This window comes from Rhinolophus sinicus, chromosome 17 (assembly GCF_057876585.1).
Source record: "Rhinolophus sinicus isolate RSI-liver-muscle chromosome 17, RSI-T2T, whole genome shotgun sequence".
NCBI lineage: Eukaryota > Metazoa > Chordata > Mammalia > Chiroptera > Rhinolophidae > Rhinolophus > Rhinolophus sinicus.
In genome coordinates, this window is record NC_142517.1 from 174,563,607 (window position 1) to 174,585,655 (window position 22,049).

A 22,049-nucleotide genomic window follows, 5' to 3' on the forward strand; every position below is an offset into this window, starting at 1 on the left:
TATAATTAGAATACTATTAAACATCTATATTTTGCCTTTCTTATCAATAATCATGAGTGAATTTTCATGTCAGTAAATATAGATTTGAATCACCATTTTAATTGTAGGATAGTATATTAGTATATAGATTTAAACTGTGTTAAATTGTTGCAGTTTAGTTGGCTTCCAGTTATTTCTTCCATTATAAACGATTCAGCCCACAAATATATTTTTACAAAAACATATGCCTATTTGTTTATTTGCTTAAATAAGATGTGAAATATTTGGATCTAAGAATATAACTTTTTTAAAAAGATGTTTTACACATCACCACATTTATCCCCTAAAAAAGATGGTAGTAGTTAACTTTTACATCAGCGATAATTGTCAGTGAAGTTTTTACCAAACCTTTGCCAACACCAGCTGTCTTTGCTAATCAGGCAACTAATTTATTTTAACATTCATTTCATTGATTACTAGTGAATATGAGTTATTCTGTATTTTTGTTATTAACATTAATGAGTCTATTTTGTTATCTGAACCATACTTTTTATAATTAGTGCTATATGAATTTTAATATCTGGTAGGGCAAATTTTCCATCTATATGTTTCTTTGAAGCCTAGGAGATTGTGTTCATCGTTATCTGTTAAAATTTCATCCATCTTTATTTAGTATATATTACCTACAAGCTATATAGCTATTTATAGCTCTAAATATTGTTCTAAATTATCTATTATTTTTTCCTGAGAATTATTACTAGTTACATTATCTTTTTTATTTATCTTTTGGTTCCAGTGCTACAGTTTTTTAATCTTATAAAATATTGTATTTTGTATTTTCAGAGGCTTAATATGAGAATTAAGAAGTTTGGTATAATTACAAATGAAGAATTTAGAAAATCACCTGGAAATTCATGGTAATTCCTGCTTTTCTAATTTAAAAAGTCTTTTAAAAATTTTTAAATGCAAAATCCAAAATATTTTCTACATTAGATACACAATTAAAAATTTCTCATAGAGCTTTTTTCCTTTTTTTCCTTAAAGCTTTGGATTCAATATGTCAACTGGTATGTACTGTCACTATTAAAAATAGTTCATGAATGCTTATAAATATGATGTTAAAGTAAATATGTATAGGACATAAACACTATCTATAAGTAATAGGTCTCAAAATTAGCCTTTTTTGATCAGCTATGAAAAACCCATACTTCAGTATTTAACTTTGGCTATCTTTTTTTTTAATGACTCAAATTTTTTCTGTTTTAATTTAGCCAATAGAGAAGAGTAATAATTGGAGTCAATTTTACTGTACAACTTGGCAGTACGTATTTTCCCCCTTTTATTGTTCAAGGGCATTACATAGAAGTGATTCTTTATTAATGATCTGTAAAAGAAATGATGAGATAAAGAGAAAGAAACTGACTAGCAATTGGGAGATGAAGAAAGAAGGAAATACTGTAGGTTAACAGGATAGACATTAAAAGATATTTTAAAATAGTTTTTTTGAGGATCCGAAATAAAGAAAAATTGAAACTTTTTTTAAATGGAATGTTAGGGAATAAAAGTTGAGCAAGAAAGCTATATGCTTTCTATTACTAAACATTTACTGAACAGTTTTCTTTGAAAGATATATAAACTTTAAATACTGAAATATGTTATTAGGTTTAATTTTAATTATAGTAGATTATAGGTCGATAAAATTAATCCAAAATAATATGAACAATATGAAAAATAATATGATTGCATGTATTTAACTTCTATTTTCTTATTTTCTATTAAATGCATTTATAAATTAAATTAATAATCACTATGCTTAGCTGAATTAGTATTAAAATATTGCATAATAAATTATATTTATAGTGATGAATCTTAGAGCAAGGCAGGATTTTGAAGAGATTTCATAATCACTTAAGGAAGATTAATTTTTTTATTGTTTTAAGTATAATATTCATTGTATTTTAGTTCTTTGAAAGTCAGTAATCAACATTATCATCACTATTAGAGTCAGTAAATATTTGAATACCTTTTACATGTAAACACTAAGTCAATTCAGATTGTTAGGGCATTCTAAATTGGAAAAGGGAATGATACATTGCCTATAAAGATACACTTCAGATGATAAGTTGGTGAGACAGATCATGTATATGACTTGTAGAAAGTAAACTTAGCAGTATAGTCATTCTCTCTGTGTAAAAAATTTTAATTTATAAATATTAAGTTGGAGTGATTATTTAAAAGGTTATTTATAATATGCTTTCTTTGATTTATATCCAACTTTTTAAGAATACTTCTATAGCTTAAAATAAGTTTAACTATACGTGTCGATTGAATTGTATATAGCATCTATTAGTGCAAAAGTAATTGTGGTTTAAAAGGTTAAAAATAATTGTAAAAACTGCAATTACTTTTGCACCAACCTAATAGGAAATACAATGAGCAAATCAATAATTCTGTTGCCTTACTTTTATGTAGTGCCTGATACCTTAAAAATTGCTATTATATACGTTTTTATGTAACCCTCACAGAAATACTGTAGGTCATTACTCTGTTTTGCAAAGGAAGTACAATGTGTTTAAGTGACTAACCCAAGAGTTGTCCCTTGTAAATCTCTTTACCCTTGGTTCACTTCTCTTCTAAAGTAAGGTTCCATTTATACTTTGTTATAAAGACAAATTTTTCGTTTCTTGTAGTCATCTGTGAATAAAAGTTGTTAACACAACATGGGAAAAAGATTACCTAACTCAACTCCTTAATGTGAAATGCAAGTTTTCTAGTGAGTCATCTTGGCCATGTTAAGGACAGAACCTGTTTTTTAAAGTCATTTTGGTAAAAGATATTTAAAAAGAAGGAATGGTTTTCTAAACTTTGTGCAATTATTAGCATTAGTGGACTTCATTCTTTAATCCTCGCATTTACACAACCTACTTTGGGAGAAAATATGGCACAGAAGAGATAATTTGTGTACTACAAAGAACACTGTATCTAGAGTGAAAGGCCTATGTTCAGACTATGGCTCTGGTACTTGCTAGTTCAGTGGCCTTTGAACCTTAGTTTTGATTCCCTTTGAACCTTAGTTTCTCACTTGAAAAAGTTATCATCTATTTAGCAGGATTATTTAGACGAAATAAGATCGTTTATATCAAAGCAGTATGTAGTTATTTTCACTTGTTGCTACTAAAAGAATATATATTTATGTATCTTTGTTACTTCTCTGTCCAAAAGAGAAGAATGAGGTTAAATAGTCCTCACTGACTACTAGGGTAGAGTTTGAGACCTCATATACCTAAAACTACGTACGTTTGATTACTTATGTTCAGTGGTATATAGAATTCTAGTATGGAAAATAATTTCTCATAGAACTTTTAAAGGGATTACTTAGCTTCTAGTAGTGCTGTCTGAAGCTATTTTAAATTTTTATCCTTTTTGTATCTGACTTGTTTATACTCTCTGGAAACTTATGGGATCATTCCTTTATCCTAAATATTCTGGAATTTCATGATAATGTCTGTGAGGATCTGATTTTACTGTTGTGCTAAGCACTCTATGAGCCTTTTCAATTTTAAAGTCATGTTATTTAGTTCTGAGATGTTTTCTTGAGTTATTTTTGTTGTTGCTTTTCTTCCTTTGTGTTTTCTCTGATTTGTTTTTATGAAATTCCTCTTGGATTTATATATATATATATATATATATATATATATACACATATATAGCAATACACACGCACACACATATAACTATACATGAATGATCATTTCTATCTCTGCCTTTTCCTATTTTGTAGATTTCTTCAACTTTATTTTCCAACTTTTTAAAAAAATTTCTGATAATCTATTGTTAATACCAAGTGTTTATATTCTGTTCATTGATACAGTATATTCTCTTTTCTCTCTGGGGATTTTAATGTATTTTTTTCAAACAATTTATTTTGAACATTTTTAAACACATAGAAAAGCTGAAATAATAGTACTGTAATTACCCATGTACTCACTCTTTAGATTTATGGTTGTTAGCATTTGCCATTTTTTCTACATGCTTGTATTTTTTTCTGAATCATTTGAAAGATGTAATCATGACACTTAATCACTAAATATTTCAGGATGTAGCTCCTAAAAAATGCATTTTTAAACATAGCAACATTATTCTTCAAAAATAAAACTAGTGGGCTGGCCCGGTGGCTCAGGTGGTTGGAACTCCTTGCTCCTAAGTCCGAAGGCTGCCGGTTCAATTCCCACATGGGCCAGTGGGCTCTCAACCACAAGGTTGCCGGTTCAACTCCTTGAATCCCGCAAGGGACGGTGGGCTCCGCCCCCTGCAACTAAGATTGAACATGGCACCTTGAGCTGAGCTGCCGCTGAGCTCCCGGATGGCTCAGTTGGTTGGAGCGCATCCTCTCAACCACAAAGTTGCTGGTTGGACTCCCGCAAGGGATGGTGGGCTGCGCCCCCTGCAACTAGCAACGGCAACTGGATCTGGAGCTGAGCTGCACCCTCCACAACTAAGATTGAAAGGACAACAACTTGACTTGGAAAAATAAATAAATAAATAATAAAAAATAAATAAATAAAACTAGTGCCATATGTAAGAAAATTAATATTAATCCCTTAGATCATCTAGCATCCATGTATATTCAGATTTTTCTCAATCCAAAAATGTCTTCTAGAGCTGTCTTTTTAAAATCAGAATCCAGTCAGATTCATGCATTGCATTTGGCTGTTATGTGTCATTGGTCTCATTTCATATCGAATAGTTCTCTCACTTTTTTAACTGTTTGTTTTAATAGCATTGCCCTCTTGCTGAGATTAAGAAACTTGTCTTGAGGAAGGAATTATATTCTGGATTTGTCTAATTGGGTTTTTGTTTGTTTGTTTGTTTGTTTTGGTTTTATTTTACTTGTTCTATGCTCTGTATCTAAACTCTTATCGATTTGATTAGATTCAAGTTAAACCTTTTTGGCAAGAATATGTTGTAAGTGGTACTGGGTATTTCATCTTACATAATAATGGGAGGATGCAATGTCAGGTTTTTCCACTATTCGTGATATGAAGTTTGATCATTTAGTTAAGGTGCTGACTGCCTGATCTCTCCATTGTAAAGCTATGCTTTTCCCTTTGCAGTTAGCAAGTAATCTGTGGGCAGATACTTTGGCATTGTATAAATATTCCTGAATCAGTTATTACATTAAGGGTCAGAATGGTAATTTTCTAACTATATTGCTCTTTTTATACTTAGTAACTGATATTTTTTTTTTTTCTGTTAAGTACAGCTCTCATCAACTGGTGTAAAAAAGGCAGAGTGAATGCCTAATCCTTGACATTTATTTACCAATTTGCACATTTAAAGTGATGTGATAGTCATCTTCTGTGGTAGCTAATGAGTTGTTTTTTGTTGTTGTTTTTTTCCCCCTTTTCCATTAACTGGTACTATGGATTCTTCAGTGCTGATTAATTCAGAATCTTACAGTCAATTACACATACTCTTTAAACACTAAAATTATCCCAAATATGGCCAATAAACATTCCTTCAAGATGGGTTCTGTGTCCTTTTGACATACCTTTTATAGTCTTTTGAGCACATTTGTATTTTTTCATGTATATGATATCCTAGGCTCATCTTGTTCTTTTCCTGCGCCTATAAATTAACAATTTCTCCTGATTCCTTTCTGTCAGAATGGCATATAGAAACTGATGCCAGGTGTTTTAGATGCACTCATTGTTTATTGGGACAATATTAATAATTCTGGGCTTTCTCAATGGCTACAGCTACTACACACACACGCACGTACATATACTTTTTTTTGAATTAAATTTATTTGGGTAACAATCGTTAGTAAAATTACATAGGTTTCAAGTGTACAATTCTATAATACCTCATTTGTATATTACACATAAGACCTGAAACAATAAACTGCATAGAAGAAAACGTAAGTACTGAACTTATGGGCCTTGGGATCAAAGAGGATTTTATGAATTTGACCTTAAAAGCAAGGGAAGTACAAGCTAAAATAAATGAATGGGACTATGTCAAACTAAAAAGCTTCTGCACAGCAAAAGAAACCATCGACAAAATGAAGAGGCAACCAACCAAATGGGAGATTTTTGCAAACAACACCTCCAATAAGGGGCTAATATCCAAAATATATAAGGAAGTCACGCATACTTTTTAAAGAAAACCATGAGTTCAAATAAATAAAAACATGAGTCCTAACTCAAGTTAAATATTTCAGGTTTTCCCTTTACTTCTTTGTTTTTATATTTTTTAAATTTTACTGTAAAATCTTGATCCTTTAACATTAACATGTTACTTCATTTTATTTTAAGATATATGTAAAATAGTTTTTAAAAGTCAATACCAGGGTGATTGCTAACTATAAAAAAGCATTGAATGAAATTTAAGCTTTCTTTGCATGTTTTTGGTTTTTGGTTTACGTATATGTGAAAGTCAGTATTCTGAAGTTATTTGATAAGCCTTTTGTCTAGTTTTACTGATGGTTTGTTACATAGTTTTGTATTTTTTTGCTTCAGTTTGTTCAGGGTTTACTTGTATTTGATTTTATTTTAAGTTCTATAAAACATTTGTGTAATGTTCAAAGTCAAAACTTAAATAAAAAGGCGTATTTAGGGAAGTCTTGCTTCCATTTCTCTCCCCTTTAACATTCCATTCTGTTAATATTTCTTAGAGACATTTTATTAATTTGTACTTTTCTGTTGTTTCATTCTGCAAAGATACTCAAATACATACAAAAATATAATTTCTTCCTACTTTCTTAGACAAAAGGTAGCCTATTTTATTCATTATTCTGCACCTTGCTTTTTTTTTTTTTTTTTTTTTTTTTTTCATTTAACAATATATCTTGGAGATCATTCCATATCAGTATGCAGAGAACTTCCTTTCTTTTTTATGGCTGCATAGTATTATATGGATATGTTAGTTTACTCAACTAGTACCCTACTGTGGCCATTTGCGTTGTTTTGCCCCAGTGGATACCTTTCTGCATACGTTGGAGTTTGCTGATGCAGATGTATATTGAGGATGATTCTGGAAATAAGATCTCTAGGTCAAAGGGTAAAGGCATTTATAATTTTGTTAGGTGCAGCCAAATTCTCATCACTAGAGATTGTACCATTTTGTACTTCCATCAGTAATATATGAGAATGCCTCTTCCTCCAGAGGCAATGTAAATACTTTTGAAGGTATCATATCCCTTTGTGTTATTCAAGTTGCTCTTTCAGTTTTTTTGGTTCAGTCTTTTATGTTAGTAGCTTTTCTCAGGTGTCCTCTGATTCTTGGACACCTATTTATACAAAGAATAAAGGCATTAAATAGCTGATTGGGTGTGGCTTGTTCATGGAAAGCTTCATTAAAAGGCTTTGTGACACTGCTTCTTTGGGGAACCCAGGATGTAATCATCTTAAGACCTTCCTTTTGGGTTGGTCATATTCCCAAGGGAATGTTTCAGTTTTCTTCCTGAAGGGTAAACTGTCTACTAGCATTTTGGAAACCAACTAAGGCTGGGAAATCTTAATATTCAGTATAGGTGACAGTATTTTGGTGGGGGCCAGAATAACATTGTACAAGAGAGTCCACGCAACCTTATATTTAAATCATCATTCTGTTTTATGTAGAAGATTGAAACCAGATGGCAGCATAGCCTCTCTCTACCTCCAGTCCTTTAGCAGTATTAACAATATAGCTTTATTCATCTCCTTGACAATATTATATTGTTTTTCTAATGAGTGAATATAAATAATCACGTTTATTGTGATTACTGACATATTTGAACATATTGCCATCATCTTATTTTGTGTTTTTTGTTGAGCAAGCTTTTGGTTGTCTGTTTGTGAGTGTATTTTGTCTGTGTCTTTCTTTCCCTCTATTGATGCTTTCTGTTGGAAATAAAATTTGCATTCTCTTTTTCAATATCCTCCAGTTTGGAATTAGTGGATTATATTTCTTATTTGGGGTATTGCTGCTATTGTTTATTTGTTTTTTTGTTTTCAATGGTTAACCTTAAATGTTAAAAATATATTCTTGACCATAAATTTTTTAAGCAAAATTATTCAGGATCTCTCTTCCCTCTGATAAGACATTTAATTTTACTAACAGAACTCCCAAGGAAATTTCCTGTTACAATTAACTAGAATTTGTTTCAGTATTTTAACACAAAAGTTAGTAATTTTATATCAATTGTTATATTAACATTTTATCAATTTCTTTTTTTTACCATCATTTCTAACAACTGTCTTTTTCTCTCTGAATTATTTTTTACTCTTTGTTTTTTTTCTTAGTATTTCATTATCTTGAGTCAAATTTAATCTGGAAAAGTAAGTAGACAATAACAGCAAGTGTAGAAAGAGTGTTGAGGCCAAGTAGTAGTTTTATAGTTTCAGTAAATAAGACTATGTATTAACAACTTGAGATATCAACATAAGCAGATAACAATGGAATGAGATTAGTGACTCAGAAATTTAACCTGTAAGAATGAAAAAGCAAGTGCTATAAATCATTGGGGAAATAATGGATTATTCAGTTTCCTATTCAGACATTACATTATTAATTTGGACAAAAGACTTTGAACCCTATCTTGTACTATGTTTTGAATTAAGTTAGAAGTGTATTAAATTTTACATATAAAATGTCCAGCTAGAGAAAAACTAATAGAAAACAGAAACACATATCAAACTTGTAAGAAACATATATCAAACTTTTTAAGCATAGGAGCTCTTGGTTAAAATGAATAGTTAATATATAAGTGTACCTTTAAAATAATGGGTATATGAATGTGAAAGTGGTTTGAAAAGCATAAAGGCTTATAGATATAAATTATATATGAGTTGCAGGTAGTGTATATAGTGGTTATAAAGGTGAGGCTTTGAAAGCAAACATGATAATTGCCTTCTCTGCAAGTCAGCACTCCATCTCCAGTAACTAACACGCTGCAAAATCTGTTTAAGAAATGTTCGTTGAATACATTCTGAATGAGCCTGTCTGAGGCAGTTTCTTTATTTGTGTGGTAACCATGTATCATAGTTTTCCTAAAATCGTCATGTACTTCTAGCATAATTATGAATAATGCCCCTTGCCTTTATTCTCAGAAATGTACCAATTTTGTCAGTGAATCACATTCACCTTATTTATAAAATTTGGAAAATGTCAGTCTTGTACAGATGATTTGAAGGTTACAAATAATCCATGTAAAGAGTTATACGTGGTACTTAGTAGGTGCTCAGTAATGGTAGTTATCATAAGGAACACTTATATTAGTTGTGTAAATACTGATTCTGTTTTCTGCATTTTTAAAACTAAACCCATTAGCTGACAATATTTTAATATCATTTCATTTGTGAATTATCTTTTATTCTTAGGCAAAAAGGTCAACACTGACATGGTAAGCTGTAGTATTTATGTACAAAAATTTAACTAGATATTTTATTAATGATTATATTTTATATATTCCTCAAGCCCTTTGTGAATAAATACTGATTTCAATAGTGATAAGTATAATAATTTTACATTTATAATGGTGGTAAGGTATTTTTTTTTCAAGTGTAAAAATGGTTTCTATAACACAGGTCAAACATTTAGAATAAAGAAATATGTTTTGCTTTAGCTCTGTGCTTGGATTAGCTCCCTGTGTATATATATTATTCTGAAATTGGACGTATTCTGAATTTAGCTTTATGATCCAAATTTTATTCATTCAAGAATTCATTATTTGAAATGGATAAAGGTAGACATTTACCTTTGAATTATGAAATTTTACTAAATAAATTAATATGCAAATGAGGAGAGATTTTAAATGACTTTAGAATAAACATTAAAATCACTATTTGCATGAAAGACATGTTAATTTTTAGCATATACCTTTTATATAAGAAATTTGAGAAGAGGAGAGTGTTTTTAGGAACTATTTTAAAAAGGTTTAAGGATAACAGCTGAGCCTTTTATCAGCTTTGGATACATTGTATTTCTTTACTGCAGTTTTTTGTTTGCCTTCATAGCATCACAAAAGTCTTGATTCACAGTATTGTTAACACTCACCTAAATACTGTCCGGAAAGCGGACCTGAGCATGCCTAACTACACTTTCCTAATCAATTGTACTGTCATAAGTATTTGGAATGAATGCCGAGATGACTAAACAAAAAGAGTTTGTTCCACGGTCTGTTCTGTCTCTCCCTACCTCTCTCTGTCTCTCTCTCCCCATATATAAATATATGCACTGATGATCTTCCAATTTGTGTAAACATGTCATACATGATTTTTGAGTTTGTATTAATTGGATTTTTTAAACCTGGATAATTCAAACCACGCAATCATAGACCAATTTAAAAATCCCTTTTGATTTTTAATAGGTAATATTTTGACCTATTCTGATACTATGTACTTAACAGTAAAATCCCAGTTCTTTAAAATTCACTTATTTACTATTTAAAATAGAGTGTTTTTTCAGATTAATATGCATTTAGTAATCTATTATTGCATTTATTTGTTGTCTTGTTTTATTTAATTGAAGCATAACCAAAGTTTTTTTTTTCTCTGTTAGTCAGTATTTAAAATTGGAATCAGAAATTAAATTGCTAATATGGTAGTAATAAAAGCCACTTATTTATTAAGTTGTCAGTGAAACAAGGGCACAACTTTTATTTTGGGGTGTAAAACAAGGTGATGTGTAGCATAAGTAACGTTTTAAAAGAATTATTTTGTAACTTGGACATTATCTGACATAAACCATACTTTAGTATATTTTTTCCTTTTAAATACTGTTCACATTTCAAATAAGAGAGGCAGAATTCATTTTATAGATTTAAGTTCAACTTCTAATATACCCTTACTAAAACAAGTATTACTCTGTACGGATTTACATATTGATGCGAACTTTTATCTGAATCTTCAAACTGGAGAATGTATGGGGAAAAGAATTTTACTCCATCTGCAGAAATATTGCATACTAGAAGGTGGAAGGAAAGCAGGCTATTTAGACTTATTAAGTCATGCCCTCAGAATCTACTTAGATGGATAACCACATCATGGTTGTAGGCAATACAATTAATAATTGGGGATTTTTGAAGAAGTTTTACGGGACAAAAAAGCTGAGTTTTGCTACTCTTAACATACCATTTTATTAAAACCCACGTGAACATATGGTTATAATTATGTATCTGTTACTCGTTTTGGAGAAAATATGTCAGTTTTTGGGATTGAGGTAGGAGACACATGCTGTAAGATTATTGAATTATTTAAGAGATTTAGAGAATTTATTGATCTTGCACTATGCTAAAATTTTTCAGTCCACAGCTATAACTCATGACTTGATTGTTAGATGAACTGCAGTGTCTACTTAAATGCAAAGTAATGTAAAATCCTATGCTAGTATCTTGTGATTCACATCGTGCTTATATATGTGCAGTCATGGGTCACGTAACGATGTGGTTATGTTCTGAGAAATGCGTTTAGGTGATTTCATCACTGTATAAACATCACAGAATGCACTTACACAAACTTCAGTGGTAGAGCCTATTACACACCCAGCCTATTAGGTTGGTGCAAAAGCAATTGTGGTTTAAAAGGTTAAAAATAATTGCAAAAAATGCAGTTATTTTTGCACCAACCTATTATATATGGTATAGCCAGTGCTCCCAGGCTACAAACCTGTACAGCCTGTTACTATACTGAATACTGTATGTAATTGTAATACAGTGGTCAGTATTTGTGCATCTAAACAAGAAAGGTATGGTAAAAATATTGTATAAAAGATAAAAAATGGTCCACCTGTATAGGACACTTACCATGAATGGAGCTCTGGGTGAGTCCATGAGTGAGCGGTGAGTGAATGTGAAGGCCTAGGACATTACTAATATACACATACTGCAGACTTCATAAACACTGTACACTGAGACTACACTAAATATACTAAAATTTTTTCTTCAATAATAAGTTAACCTTAGCTTATTGTAACCTTTTTACTTTACAACTTTTTAAAACTCTTGACTCTTTTGTAATCACACTTGGCTTAAAACACATTGTACAGCTGTACAAAAATATTTTCTTCGTATCTTTATCCTATAAGCTTTTTTCCATTTTTATTTTTTTTCTTTTAACTTTTTTGTGTTAAAAACTAAGACACAAACACACACGTTAGCCTAGGACTCCACAAGGTCAGGATCATCAGTATGGAGATCCTTCACCTCCACATCTTATCAGGGGCAGTAACATGCAGGGAGCCATCATCTCCGATGATAACCGTAGCTGCTTCTGGAAGACCTCCTGAAGGACCTGCCTGAGACTCCTCTTCAGGAGGTGTCACTCTTTTCAGAAATATGTCCATGATGGTTTACATGGTTTGTTTCTTTTCTTCATCATAAATTTGCTTATAAGCAGATAATGCATCTTAAACATTCCTCTCTATTAGTGAAAATCTTTCAGTATTGGTGCCCTTTGCAGACTTTTTAAGGAGCTTGTTGAGGTCTGCAAAAGATTCTGCTAAACCCTCCACTGTGAATTTTCTTGGGGGGTTCTTTTTTCTTCTGCAGTTCCTTTTTCACTTGCCTCCTTTTAAGCTATGCATGCCTGTCCAAGTTCCAACAACTCCTCGTTAGTCAGTTCCTCAGGAACCACTTCTAGGAGGTCCTCAATGTCATCCTCATCCATCACCAGGTTAAAGTTGTTTTCTGTCTTAACCACAGCCTTGTTGATTTTTGCAGCCTTTGCACTGCAGCATTACAATGGCTATATCATTACTAGGTGATAGTAATTTTTCAGTTCTGTTACAATTTTATGCAACTACCATCATGTATGCAGTCTGTTGTTGACCAAAACATCATTATATGGCATCTGACTGTACTAGAAAGAGTCAAGAGTTTAATATAGAAAGTTGACTGTTTAATTTAATCAAGAAATTTGACTAAATTTATATCATATGAATTTTTAAAATTCAGTAGTTTTTGGTTATTAGAAACATCCATCCTGTAATTTTTCTTTAAAGGCTGATTCTTAATAGCATTAAACTGTTACTCCTACTATCTTTAATAACTTGACAAGTCATTTTGTCTCTTGGTGGTCATTTTGTTTTATTTTTCCTTGAATTAATTGAATTAATTGCTTTACCAAGCATTGTTTTAAAATCTGTTTTCTAAGGGATCCTCTATTTGTTTCTTTCTACTTCTGGTTTTTCTTTTATGTTTACCTCAACTGTTTCTTTTAATAATACAAATTGGTTTTTCCACCTTTCCTTCTGAATGTAAGAATGAAAATAAATATATAATTACTAGAATATATATATATATATATGTATATATATATATATATATATATATATATATATATATATATATATATGTTGTTGTAAAGAAATTAAACCATTTATATAATCTTGTATGGGAAATGAATCTAAAAATCCTTTAAAGTGTGTATTGTACTTTTTGTAACTTTGTACACTATCGCATGTACTTAGTTCCAAATAATAAACCCTTTTCTTGATAATTAAATATGACAAAGATTAAGATAGCTGAGCTAAGTGGTTATATATGGTAATTAAATTTATGAAGACTGAGGGCTTTATAAAGTCTACATAAATAACTCATGAATTTCTGATCATATGATTTGGATTATTGGCTATATACTTTGATTTATTTTACAAATCAGAAAATCCCATGGTATGTTTCTAAGGTAATGCCATCATTTTACCACATTATAGGAAGAGTCATGGTTTATTACATTCCACAATAAATTAATGTTTTTCTTTATTCTTTTGGTGTAAAAAAAATACTGTTTCCTTTGTTTCTTTTCAAAACTTAAGCATCAGACGAATAGAATTTTCATTGATCGTAATTTGTTTCCAAAAGGACCAGGAAAACTATTGTAACCAAAGGACCTTGCTGAGGAGACTTTACTGCAAAGCTGTAGAGTATTTTATTTAAGTTTAAAATCATCTGTTCCTGAGTTAACAAGGGAAGGGAACAATTGGGGAAAGATCTGAATGATTGATATAATCTTATATAAGCAGAATATATATACTTTATATGTTTTTTCCTCAGGTGTGTATCTCAAAATATAGATGTAGTAAAGGGCTCTTTAAATGTACATGTTAGTGAACTTCTTTTTCTAAAGCTAATTTGACAAATGTCTTTATTTTAGGAAAAGAGAAGAAAGCGACTGGAGCGTTTTGGACACCTTTGATATTCTCCCTCAATTTTTCCTCTCTAAGTTTTATATATTAAAATGAAATATAATGGCCAAAATTAAAAATGCATCACAGTGTTCTTTCTTATCACCAATATGCTAATATTTTCAATGACATTGATTTTGTAATTGTTTTATAATGTCACTGTTATAATTTATAAAATTTAAAAATTAGTTATCCAGGTTTATTAAATTATTAGAGTGGAATAAGCTCTTTTATTCAGAACATTTTATGTTGATTGTGGTGTATTATGTTTTAAAAACAAACAAAGAACAAAACCATATAAGTTACATTTATGGCATTCACAGATTTTGGTTACTTTGACATGCTTTAGGTGAGTGATTATTGAGAATTTATTATAAAAATATTGAATTTCCTCATTGTGGCCTTGGATTAAATGCATATGTCTACAGAGTAGCAGGAGTACTTGTCAAAATAAATTATAAGCTCAAGCTTCATTATCATTTGTAGTTTAAACATAGTGAATCTGATACAGTGTTACTTCATTTTGATGCTCTATTCAGTGAATTTGATATAGAACAGTTGCTAAAGAAACCCTGTTCAAATGTGTGACCATTTTTATGGAAAACATCTGGGGTAATTATAATTAGTTCAGGATGTTACTATTTAAAAATAATCTTGAATTCATGGAGAAAGAAGCATATCTTTTTCTCAATGACTTGAATAATCCAAATTAGTATAAAAAGTTTGTTAAGTTGTTGGTAGCTGTGCTTAGAATATAATTTTAGAGTATTCCAAAAGGAAATGAAGAGAGTAACTTTTATGTAAAATGCCAAATTGGCACTTTACACCTGTTAGTGTGTTTCGTTTAGAACAGCTGTGTCTTTTATTATCAGTAAACAGATGCAGAAAGTAATGGAATGTTTTAAAGCAATATGTTAATCCTGTCTTCCACTACTGAACTGTCTCACAATATAGTGATTAAATATTGACTGTGCAGCTGTTACTTACAATTATAGAATTTCTTAGTTAATTTCTCCTTCACAGGCCCAAATGTTTTAATATTTAGAGATCTAATTTCTAATATTAAAGTATTCCATACTGTAGTTTGCTTATTATAAATTGATTTTGAAAGAAGTTATTTGACTGTTATGGAGACAAATTCATATGTTTATAAAATTCTTATTGTGTGTATGAACTGACTAATATTCTGAGTAGGAGGCATAATTTTTTGAAGTATTTAAAAATAAATTGTTCATGAATATGATGATTATTAAATATAGCAATTTTGTTTAATTTCATGCTTGAAAACTGCTGTCATTGAGCTAAATAGGAAATTATTCTTTCATCAAATATATATGGAGCAGAGTACATAATATTTTCTTAGAATAATTACCATATACAGGCAAAGCACCCTGAAAATTATTTCAATTCTAGCCCTTTTGAAGTTTAAGTGTGTTTTAATCCTTACATCTCACCTTGTCCAAGGAGGTATTTTAGATGCCACTTTAGTAATTAATACTTTTATACTTAAGTTTGAAGAGCAATTGTATTAACTAAGATTATTATTATTAATAGCTAACATTTATTGCACTCCTAATATATGAAAGGTAGTGTGCAAAGGACTTTATATGTATTATAATATTCTTGCTCCATTTTATAGATGAAGAAGTTCAACCATAGAGACATGACCGGTCTTTATACCTGGGAAGTGGTAAGAGAGGCATTTTTACCCTCAGGCCTCTTGTTCTTAACAACTTTGCATTTCCCCTGCTTTTAGCATCTAATATCAACATAATACAGAGGAGACATTATGTGGCAAAAAAACTTTAGTGTCTTTTTTTGAAGCCTCTATATGCAACCCCAAAATGATGATTATATCATTTCAGTCCTCTTGCCTAAAAAACAAACAACTAAAATGTGGCTGGAAATATGGCGAGCTCCTGTTCTTGGTGTCTCCCCGCCAATGACGGTGTCAGCGCTCTTCATCGTCCTCGGGAGTGTCCCATAGCGCAGATAGCACAACAGGCCACAAACTACAAAGATTGTCACATACCCATTGTGCTGCTTTGTGGAAACAACTCCAACAATCTGTTCGCCTTCCAAAAAAAAACCTTTCTTTGGTTCAAGAGATTTTAAAGAGCAGCATGATGTAATTTCTACCTGTGTGACATTCTTTGCTGTTTTAACCTAAGACCATCAGTTGTGATTGAAACTTATTAAATGACTGTTCTCTGTCAGAAGTTATCACTTACTACTTTTATACTCTTAATTTATTTTGCCGTTTGTCATAGAAAGTATCCTATTTGCTACTTGAAGAAACAGACTAAAAAATATTAAATCGGTCAAGATCACAGTTACCAAATGATGTTCATATGCATTTGATTTAAAAAAAAAAAAACTGAAAGTGTCCAACTAATTATTTTTGTAGAGAGTTTTATGGTTTCCATTTGTAACAGATGTTTTCTTCAACGTAGTTTCCCTTGACAGTGATGAGAATGCTTATAAGATTAAATAGGATCAGCAACGTCATGAGGTATTGCCGGAGGAAATTTAATATAGTAGAAGTCCATTAGAAGGTGATTCTTAAGAGGCAAAATGTTCTTGCGTGCATGCTGTCTGAAATATCATCAGGATAGACAAATCTTTTTGCATGCAACAATATTAAATATATTTCATGTTAACAGAGTTTTAAATGAATAAAGGTTCACATATTTTGCTAAATTTAATCAGCTGTCCTATAGTTATTCAGCATTACTGTTTGTTAAAATTATTTTTGTGTCTTCATCAAAACTAATTACCCAACACAAAGAATATGAGATAAACAATAAAAGTATTTTATGTGATACAGAGATTTCCCAGGCAGAATTACTTGGTAGTTTGTTTTTTTCTTTATTTTTTTTTGAAGACTTTTAAAATGAAAATTTTGAGATAATTGTAGATTTACATGTAAATTCAAGAAATAATAATACAGAGATCCTGTGTACCCTTTACCCAGTTTCCTCAATGGTAACATTGCAGAACTATATAGTACAATATCCCAGGTAGGACACTGATGTTAAAACAGTCAAGATATAGAACATTTCCATCACCACAAGGATCCCTCACGTTAACCTTTTACAGCCACATCTATTTCCATTCCACCACAGTCCCTTAACCCTGACAACAACTAATTTGTTCTCCATGTCTGTAATTCTGTCGTTTAAAGCATGGGATCAACTGGGATCATAACCTGGGACTGGCTTTTTTCACTCAGCATACGCACAATTCTCTGGAGATTCATGCAGGCGATTGCATATATTGGTGGCTTGTCCTTTCCTATGGCTGATTAGTATTCCATTGTATGGATGTACTTACTATAGTATGTTTAACTATTTACCCCATGAAGGACACCTGGTTTGTTTCCAAAACAGTGTAAAACCGTCTTAACTTCCACAATGCTAAGTTTTATAGTCTTAGGTTTTACATTTAAGTTCATGATTGATTTTGAGTTATTTTTTTGTATAAGGTGTGAAACTTAGAATCAGGTCCTTTTTTACACTGTGGAGGTGGGGTGGGTGGGTAATGGATGCTAAATTGGTCCAGCACCAATTGTTGAAACAGCTATCTTTGCTCCATTACATTGCTTTTGTACCTTAGTAAAAAAAAAAAAAATCAATTGGGAACATTTGTGTAGCTGTGTTTCTTGTTTCTTTTCGTGTTTCATTGGTCTACATGTGTATCCCTCCACCAATATAAAGTCTTGATTACTATAGCTATATAATGTCTTGAAATTGAGCATACTGATTTCTCTCACTTAATTTTTTTTCCAAACTGTGTTAGCTCTTCTATCCCTGTATCTTTCATATATATTTTAGAATAATGTTCCCTAGATTTACAAAAGTTCATGCTGGGATTTTGCTAAGAATTGAATTAAAGTTGTCTGTCAACATGTGGGGAGTAGAGTATTGAAATCTTTGCCATATTGAGTCTTCCAATCCATGAACACAGTACATTTCTCCATTTCTTTAGGACTTGTTTTTTCATCAGCATTTTGTAGTTTCAGCATCCAGGTAGTATATGTTTTGTAAGATTTATACCTAACTATGTCATTTTTCTTGAATGATTTAAAGAGTATTGTAGTTTTACATTTTGGTGTCCACATGATCATTGCCAGTATGTAGAAGTACAATTGGTTTTTTGTATATCTTGTATCCTGCAACCTTGCTGAACTCCCTTATTAGTTCTAGAATTTTTCTTTAAACTCCTGAGGAATTTATATAAACAAATCATTTCATCTGCAAATAGGGACAATTTTCTTTCTTTTCAGTCTCTATGGATTTTATTTCTTTTTCCTACCTTTTTGCCCTGGCTATGCCTTCCAGCACTATGTTAAATAGTAGTGGTTTACATCCGTTCCTTGTTCTCTATCTTAGGGAGAAAGCATTTGGTTTTGCCATTAATTGTAATGTTGGCTGTAGGTTTCTGTAGGTACTCTTTATCAAGTTGAAGAAATTCCATCAATTTCTGTTTTTCTGATTTTTTTTTAAATCATGAAATCGGTGCTCAATTTTGTCAAATGCTTTTTATGCATCAATTCATGTGATCATGTGATTTTTCTTTATCTTGTTAATATGGAGAAATACATTAATTTTCAAATATTGAACCAACTTTGTGTCCCTGGCATAAACCCTAATTGGTCATAGTGAATAAATCGGTTTTACATATTGCTGAATTCTATTTGCTAATGATTAGTTAATGATTTTTGCATCTATATTAATGAGGGATATTGGTCTACAGTTTTCTTTTTTTGTTCTGTCTTAGGTTTTGGTTTCAGGGTATTACTAACTTCATAAAATGAATCTCAAAGTGTTCCATCTTCTGTTTTCTGAAAAAGATTGTGCAGAATTTCCGTCAATTCTTTCAACATTTGGTAGAATTTTGGGCCTGGAAATTTCTTTCATTGGGAATTTTTTAGATGATGAATTCAATTTCCTTAACAATTATTGGGTTATTCAAATGATCTCTTTCATATTAGCAAGTTATGGTAGTTTGTGTTTTTCTCAAAATTGCACTATTTCATCCAAGTTGTCAAATTTGTATGTATAGGGTCCTTTGTAACATTCCCTTATTATCCTTTTGATGTCTGTAGGGTCTATAATGATATCACTGTTTCATTCCTGATATTGATAGTTTCTGTCTTTTCTATTTTTCTGTCAGTTTTATTGTCAGTTTTTGAGAGGTTAGTCAATTTTATTGATCTTTTGAAGAGCCAACTCGTTTGATTTTTCTTTATTGTTTTTCTGTTTTCAGTTTCACTGGATTTCTATTCTTATCTTTATTATAACCTTCCTTCTACTTGCTTTGGATTTACTTTGATCTTTTCCTGGGAACTTGAGGTAGGAATATAGATTATTAAGAGACTTTTCCTCTTTTCATTTGAATAAGCTTAATGGTATAAATTTCCCTCTCATCACTGCTTTAGCTGTATTACACATATTTTGATATGTTTTATTCTCATTTTTATTTAGTTCAATGTATTTTTTTAAATTTCTCTTGAGACTTCGTCTATGACTTATGGATCACTTAGAAATGTGTTTTATAGTTTCTGGGTGTTTGAAGATTTTCCTGTTATCTTTATGATACTGACTTCTAGTTAGATTCCATTGTGTTCGGAGATTTTTCTCTTTCTGATATTGCTTTCTAGTCAGATACCATTGTGGTCAGAGAACACACTATAATATTTCAATTCTTTTAAATTTTTGAGGTGTTTTACATGCCAAGCTATGGCCTATCTTAGCGTATAGAATGTGTATTCTGCTGTTACTGGGTGTAGTATTCTAAAAATATTTAATAGATCCTGTTGGCTGATTGTGTTGTTCAGATCTTATATCTTTCCTGATTTTCTTTGTAGTTTTATCAGTTGTTAAAAGAGGGGTATTGAAATTTCCATCTATAATTGTGGATTGTCTATTTTCTCAGTTCTATCAGTTTTTGCCTCACATATATTGCAGCTCTGTTTGCTGTGTGCACATTTCAGATTTGCTATGTCATCTTGACGGATTGACCGTTTTATCATAATGTAATGTCACAGTCTATCTGCTAATTTCCTTTACTCTGAAGTTCACTTTATCTGACAGTAATATAGCTACATGTGCTTTCTATTGACTTGTGTTTGCATGGTATATCTTTTCTATCTTTTTATTTTCAACCTGACTATATTATTATATGTGAAGCTGAGTATCTTGTAGACAGCACATACGCTGCTGTTTTTTAATCCACTGTGCCAGTCTCTGTCTTTTAATTGGTGTACTAAGACCATTTACATTTAATGTAATTTTGGGCATGTTGGACTGAAGTCTGCCCTTTTTTCCTGTTTCTTCTGTTTATTTCATTTCTGTTTTATTTCTCTGCTTTCCTGTGAGTCACTTGACATTTTTTTACAATTCTATTTTGAATTATCTTCATTATTTTTGAGTGTCTCTTTGTATAGCATTTTTAAAAGTATATATATATACACATATATATATATATATATATATATATATATATATATATGTGTATATATATATATACATATATATATATATATATATGTATGTATGTATGTGTGTATATATATATATATATATTTAGAGGTATACATATATAATTGTCTATTGGTGTTTTCATTTTGCCAGTTAGTTCAGGTGAAGTGTGGAAACCTTACTTTCCTTGATAGTCTGTTATCCTCTCCCATTCTTTTTTTTTTTTTTTCCCATTCTTAATATAATTGTCTTAAGTATTCACATACATTTACATACATGGACAATGTTATAATTTTTACTTCCACCATCAAATATAATTTAGAAGAATCAAGAGTAGAAGTGAAATGTATTATATTTACACATTTTTTGCGTATTATATTCTTTCGTCCTTCCTGCTATTCTAACATTTCTTCTTTTTTCATTTCCTTTCATTTAGAGAATTTCTTTGAGCTATTTTTACATGGTGAGTCTGCTAATAACAGAGTCCCTTAGTTTTTCTTCATCTAGGAATGTTCCGATTTACCTGTCAATCCTGAAGGATATTTTCAGTGAATATGTGATTCTGGGTTAACAGTTCTTTTCTTTTAGCACTTAAAATATATTGTGCCACTTCTTTCTATCCTCTGTTTTTTCTGATGAATAAAAATCCAGTTATCCACATTGTTTCTTTCATTCTGCTCTCAAGATTTATTTTTTTTTGTCATTGTTTTTCAGAAGTTTGATCATGATGTGTCTCAGTATAGATTTCTTTGGGTTTATCTTTTGGGGGCTCACTCAGCTGCTTGAATCTGTAAGTTTATGTCTTTTGCCACATTTGGACAGTACTTGACTTTTATTTCTTTGAGTACATTTTCAGCCCCAGCCACCTCCTTCTGCTCTTGATTCCTTCAGGACTCTGATGATATGAGGTCTGACAATCAAGTTTGCAAACTTGTTGCAACGATGTTGCTAACCTTTTTTGATATCGGAAGGATTATTCATTATGAATTTGTACCAACTGGACAAATAGTTAACCAAGTTTACTATTTGGATGTGCTGAAAAGGCTGCATGAGAAAGTTAGACGACCTGAACTTTTCTCCAACAATTCATGGCTCTTGCATCACGACAATGCACTAGCTCACATGGCACTGTCTGTGAGGGAGTTTTTAGCCAGTAAACAACTAACTGTATTGGAGCACCCCTCCCTACTCATCTGATCTGGCCCCCAATGACCTCCCAATGACCTCTTGCTTTACCTGAAGATAAAGGAAATATTGAAAGGAAGACATTTTGATGACATTGAAGACATCAAGGGTAATACGATGACAGCTCTGATGGCCATTCCAGAAAAAGAGTTCCAAAATTGCTTTGAAGGGTGGACTAGGTGTTGGCATCAGTGCATAACTTCCCCAAGGGGAGTACTTTGAAGGTGACAGTAGTGATAT

At 31.2% G+C, this 22,049-nt stretch overlaps 1 protein-coding gene across 3 annotated transcripts in view; it reads left to right on the plus strand.

Annotated features, from left to right (window-relative positions):
- Nucleotides 1-15,091, plus strand: part of LOC148754880 (uncharacterized) — a 32,917-nt gene extending 17,826 nt beyond the window's left edge. For 2 of the 3 annotated variants that reach the window (XM_088794535.1, XM_088794536.1), the window contains 3 exons: nt 823-896; nt 1,024-1,046; nt 14,112-15,091. In XM_088794535.1, coding sequence (XP_088650661.1) covers nt 823-896; nt 1,024-1,046; nt 14,112-14,194 — 180 coding nt within the window. In that variant the 3' untranslated portion in view covers nt 14,195-15,091. The remainder of the gene's footprint in view (nt 1-822; nt 897-1,023; nt 1,047-14,111) is intronic. The other variant, XR_016019831.1, reaches the window with a different exon arrangement.
- Nucleotides 15,092-22,049: the final 6,958 nt, after the last annotated feature.